Source organism: Ochlerotatus camptorhynchus, unplaced genomic scaffold (assembly GCF_037179485.1).
Source record: "Ochlerotatus camptorhynchus isolate MF236.1 unplaced genomic scaffold, CSIRO-AGI_Acam_v1.1 ptg000319l, whole genome shotgun sequence".
Taxonomy (NCBI): Eukaryota; Metazoa; Arthropoda; class Insecta; order Diptera; family Culicidae; genus Ochlerotatus; species Ochlerotatus camptorhynchus.
Window position 1 is genome coordinate 1,730,722 of NW_027040807.1, and position 6,122 is coordinate 1,736,843.

General features: G+C 40.0%; 1 protein-coding gene across 1 annotated transcript; it reads right to left on the bottom strand.

The window, feature by feature from the left end:
• Positions 1 to 1,621: 1,621 nt before the first annotated feature.
• Positions 1,622 to 5,233, bottom strand: LOC135707787 (Y-box factor homolog). The gene has a single exon (XM_065229667.1). It carries the CDS (start codon positions 4,908 to 4,910, stop codon positions 3,816 to 3,818), a length of 1,095 nt encoding a protein of 364 aa, XP_065085739.1. The 5' UTR covers positions 4,911 to 5,233; the 3' UTR covers positions 1,622 to 3,815.
• Between the last annotated feature and the right edge of the window lie 889 nt (positions 5,234 to 6,122).

The window sequence follows — 6,122 nt, forward strand, 5'->3', positions numbered from 1 at the left end:
ACTCGCAGTGCTGCCAACTGCTACACATGGTTTCCCCTTATGAAAAAATACTGTAAGCACCCCTAATTATGTGTACTATAAGCCCATATAAGTTAATTTAGTATGTGACTTTATTAAATAACAAAAAAAAATTAATGAAGTTGGTGCATTTTTCTGTATTCTAGGGTGGCGTAACTCCTTAAGAGAATTCCTACGATAATTCATAACAATTTGGAAGAAATTTAAAGGAGCTTCAGGAAGGGTTTCAAAGAGGAGAATTCACAGGGAATTTTAAGCATATTTCCAAAGAAACGAAAAGATTCTTAAGAAATTTCCAAGGAAATTCTAATGAGATTTTCAAAAGCTATGTCACACTTTTAGGGGGAGGAAGTTTTGGAAACTGTGACGAGCCTTAAAAAAAACAATTAAGGTCCATATAAAAAATGTGACAAAGGGGGGAGGGGGGTTGAAAATGGGCCAAATTTACGTGACATAATTAACGGACCTTCCCTTATGCTATACCATTCATACCATTCGAATAACCTTTGGAGATCGAAAATTGAACAAAACATATTTGCGTTGTTTTTTGGGGTGTCCTTAAACTTATGATCGGTAGTGTAAATTCCTGAGGATTCCCGGTTTTCCAGATTTTTCAAGTTAGTAGACACCATGACTAATACCATGGGTTTGGTTATAAACTTTCTATTGAATCTTTCGCTTTAAAGGTTCATATCGTACATAAGTGTTTATGAGATAATAATTGAATACATTTATTTGATGCGCCGTCTCTTAGGTCACTTTTTAGTCACTATTTTTACAACAATAAGTCACTATTTGGTCACTTATTTATTCAACATGGTCACTAAAATCACTATTTCTGACAGCAGTGATCGCTACCAGCCCTGCTTACCATTCAGTTTGATTTTCCACCATCGATTCGATCGAATTATCAGGTGAACAAAAATTCTTGAATGGTTGACAACTGAGGTCTGATTTCATTCCCCAGTTTGCTATCTAATTTAATTATCTGTAGACAGCAATCTTTTTTTAATCCATCGAGATATAGAAAATATCGAGATACATAATATCGAGTTGTGGACAGTGTTGATTGTGCTTCTGTTCCCTGAATGCGAACTGAGAATTCAACTTTGTAATTGACCATGCACTTATTGACGTATAGAGTAAGATCTAACACCGAACATTAACATGTTCTGTATTCTTCATGATTTCGTAAGCTATATCTGATATTCTCTGCCTCCCTTTTGAGAAAACGCAAATTTTTTTTTAATCTTACGTAATAAGTGCACGGTGCATTAGAAGGGTCAGATCTCACCAGGTATGGTCAAATTGACGTTCTATTTTAGACCAGTGACCAGAAGTGACGCTGGTTTCGACTTAGGTAATACGGCCCATGGTATAGTTGATTGAGGAATATTTCTCGTTCAATCGTTCATAACTAATTATAAGCTTGAAACATTGGGAATGAACATCGTTGTACAATTACTCTGGTTGAGTACGAAATAATATACAAATAATGTGGATATACCGGCTCAGTGAAAGCATTGAGCGGATAACTCCACCCCCACCGCACTAACGTTATGGCTGATTTCTTTCAATGAATCACGTAATAAAAGACGGTCCGTTAAATTTTACAATTTTTTTGCAGATTTAATCCATTTTTTTTCTCGTTTTTCGTAAATCAATTTTCGGTAAGTTCTTTTTTTATTTTTGCTTTGCTGATGTTCACTTGGCTGTTTCGCACTCGCGGCAGAGATGGTCGGTCTCTTGGGTATGATGATATAGATTTTATTTTAAGAATGAGTCCTCAGCGCTTCACCTCGAATGTACCGCATTCTTATGTCTTATGTATTTTTCTCTTCTTGGAGCAAACAAACTTGTTTTCTTTATCTTTATTACTAGTACATGTTTTCTTTTCTTATTTAAGTAGTTTATTTTATCATTCCTTACTGATTATTAGCTTGATTTTATATAACTGGTTTTGTTGAATCCTTTTTTTCACTCCTTTAATCATTTTCGCAATTCTACCTTTTGCTGTTGCTTTCAGTTTTAGGTTGTTTAGATAGAGTGTTTATATTCATTTGCGTATCTTCGCTTTTGTTGTGTGTGTGAATATTACTTTTTGGTTGAAAGAGGGGTTAGATATTTGTTCATGCTTTATTAAAATGATATTCCTACGCTTCAAAATACATCAATATAAAATGCTTCACTTTTTGCTTCGACTGCATTGTTAGGTGTAGTATAAATGTGTACGCAATGATGTGTTCGTTTTCAAAAATCTTCTTAAAATAAAAAAAAAAGGCGGAGCGCGTTTAGTGCGCCTGTTCCAAATACTAAAAATATCATGCTCGTGACTATCTGGTAAAGCAAACACAAAACAAAAAAGTAACACGAACGATATTAGAGCGCGAAAAGAAAAAGAAAACCGAGACCAAAAACTGGGCGGAAAATAAGATCTAATCTCTTTTCGCGACATTTTTGCTTTCTAAACATCTGATGCCTTCATATTCTCTTTTCCTTTTCTTGCTAGATTATGTACCTTAGTTTAACACTTTTTTCCTCTACTGTTGCTGTTTTAATTGATTTTAAACGGATAGTGTATTCTTTTAGTAATTCTGTAAATTTCTTCCTCCTGGGTATATTTCTGCCAATTCAAAGAGAAAAAAACAGCCTCGCAACTGACAACGGCAACAGCCGCTGCCCAAAAAATAGATGCGGCTTGTTAGTTTTTCTCTGAACTGGCAAAACTAGTTCTTTAATTATTAGCAAATCAAAAACTCTTTATTTTGAACCAAACCGAATATTGGTTGTTTCGACTTTGACGATAGATACCGTTTTTTTTGTTTTTAATTTTTTTGATTCCCGTGGGTGATTCGAATGCGATGGCAATTTATTATAAAACGTTTCCTAATCACTCGGGCGCGATTCCCGAGGCAACAAAAGACGCGTATTTTAAATTTTAGAAAACGATACGAAAAAACAATACAATAGTGTGTTTATGAATTATACTTGCACGGGGATGTTTGAGTCGTTGACCTACCGTAGCCTGGAGTGAAACGGCACAACTAACGGTGTGATGAGTTTGGACCACGACAATCGGCAAGCAAAATCCTGAACCGTCGACTTCCCCCTCCTAGGATAGCAAAAAAGCCTCGCGATGTTGAAAGGCCTCCTCCACAACGAGACTGTGCATTTTTTGGTGGTGGTTGTATGTTGATGTGTGTTGTTCGTGGGTGTTTCTAATGATCGTTTGTTGTATGTGGGGTAAAGGTATCCATCGGTAGTTCATTCAAGTTGTTGCACCAACAGCCGGCTGCCAATGATATTCGATTCACGTGGTGATACTTTTTGCACTGTTAGAGGAACGCTTAACCAGCTAGCGAAAATCGTAAAGTCCGACCTAACCCGATGTGCTCCGCCGCACTACTCTTTCAATCGAGCTGCTGCTTTTGCGTTTGCTTTTTTTCTGTTGTTAGTTGCATATGTTGCTTTTCCGATTCGATTCAAAATTTAAACATTTTTCCGTTTCATAACACGATCCAATATTCAATTTGGTTGTCAATTGAATAGTTACATTTAAAATAGTATAGGTTTTTATACTTTTCTATATTCTATAGGTTTTGCTTTTTTTGTTTCCGCTGTAAGTGACTTCCTTCCAAGAGACGTCCAAAAACACACCGAAGAATTACCACCCCAGGATGTTTTTGTTATTGTTGTTCGATCAGGGGGTGTTTCTCCGGTGATGTTGTGGTTGTTGTTATCAGTAACCATTTTGCGTGGAGTTTTCTCTGCCTTGCGATGATGCCGATGCGAGTAGTTTATGCGGAACTTTCGGTTGTAGTATTTTGGACAGCGTTGTTGTTGCCGCCACCAGCTCCTACATCACTTCGTGGCCTCTGGCCACCTCGTCCTCCGCGTCGTGGAAAACGAGCACGACCGCCACCGCGTCCCGGTGGCATACGGCGTGGTTGTTCTGGTCCATTCTGATGGTAATCATTTTGATATTCACCACGGTATCCACCTCGTCGTGGAGGTCCACCTGGTCCGCCCATGCCTCGTCCACCACCACCACTGTGATAATCGCGGCGGAAGAAACGTCTCGGGCCACCACGTCCACCTTGGCCTCGACCATTTTGACCATCCATCATTTGATTTTGGTCCATGTGGCCATTATCACTCATTGGTGGTCCTTCACGGCGGGGTCCTCGCGGTGGTGGACGATAAGAATAGGAATATCCTCCACGCCCACGTGGACGGAAGCTGCCAGCACCACGGCGCGGTTGAAGTGGTTGGTGCTTCAACTGCTGTGGCTGCTGTTGTTGCTGCTGTGGCTGATCACCATTTTGAACGTCAAGATCAAGATCGTCCATCGCTTCACCGTCCTTGGAGTGTGGTCGGCGTGAGCCATTACCACCACCACGCTTTTGCCACCACTGTCGGTAACCACGACGTTTTTCAGCGGCATATGGGCTGCCCTTTACCGGTTCACCCTGGGGACCAGTTACATTGGCAGCCTCATTACCCTTTTCTCCGATGACAACGTCGAATTCGACCACCTCACCATCACCGACTGAACGGACGGCCTTTTTCGGGTTGTTGCGAGCAATGGCTGACTGGTGCACGAACACATCTTCCTGTGTATCGCCACGATTGATGAAACCATATCCGCTCTTAACATTGAACCATTTGACCACACCGGTAACCTTAGTGGCAATAATTTCCTTTTGCTGTTGTGGGACCACCGGTTTGTTATTCACCGGAGGCTGTTGTTCCGGTTGCTGCTGCTGCTGCTGCGGTGGCGGCGGCGGCTGCTGTTGCTGGGTTTGCTGTTGAGGCGGCTGCTGTTGTTGCTGCTGTTGCTGCGGTTGTTGGGGCTGCTGTTCTGGCGCACTTACTGCCTGCTGGTCAGCCATGTTGTTATAGCTCTTCCTGCTAGTTCGGAGTACAGACGGCACTACACTTTTTCGAATTGGAAAAACTCAGATGTTGGTGTATCACTTGATGATGACTATTTGATGTTGCGTTCCGGTTGTTATGATGTAAAAATTAACGTAATAGTCATGCTATTTTGGATCGTATTTTCGGTGAATTTACGGATTTTAATTTCACATTTGTAAGCACAGTCACATTATTACTTTTTCACCAAGGCAGCTGCTGGTACCGCATGTTGGAACACACGACTTTGATAGAACAGAGCAAAGAATTTTCCTTACTACCCTGTGTTCGCCGGACAGTCTGTCTCACTTTCACTGCCACATTCCAATGCACTGCGGGAATGAAATACAACCATCAACGTACGTCGCTAGGTAGAGACCGGCTACGATTAGAACTTCATACCGTCATGCGTGCTGGGTAGAGATGTCATCTTCGAACTGACAACAGGCAGATGAGCGACATGCGATGTTTAATATCGTTTTGATCGTTTCAGTGGCATATATGCATTTAGTACATGTTTTGAATTGACCGTTGGAAAAGTCTTGTAGGGTAGAGCGCTACTTCGTCGTAATCGCCTATTTCCGTTCTATTGATCAGAAAAGATCAATAATAGGTTTGTTTCGATGCGTTAGTTCATTAGCTACAACATAAATCCTGTTAGAGCGCATTGTATGAATATTTACGCTCATTGTTCTCAAAACAAAAGAAGCGCTTCTGGCGAATCCCCTTTTTCTACGTTTATCCGTAGGACGAAGAAAATCTAATGGCGTTTCAAAGCGTTAGGACGGAATTGAAACTCATAGAACGAATTTTAGAATCAAGAAACAGTATTAGATTTTAAACAATATCTCAACAATTGGTGACTCTTAATCAAATCCAACGGTACGTATGGAAAGGTGCATAAATTTAGAAGTCATCTCTGACAGAAATATTCCATTTTTTTGTTCAAACTCGTTCAGAAAAGAATGGTAAAGCGCAGGTTGTGCTTAGTAGGACGGAAATTAGATCAAAAACCCTATTAAAAATAATATTTTAATTCGATAAGTAGGGTTAACACACTTACAGCGAAGGTAAGTTACACTCAAAAAATTTATCACATATCTAATGGATGAAAACCATGTGATTTTCACATAGCTTTCATGTGATCACATAGCTTAAAATCACACCAAAAAATCACATGAATATTATGA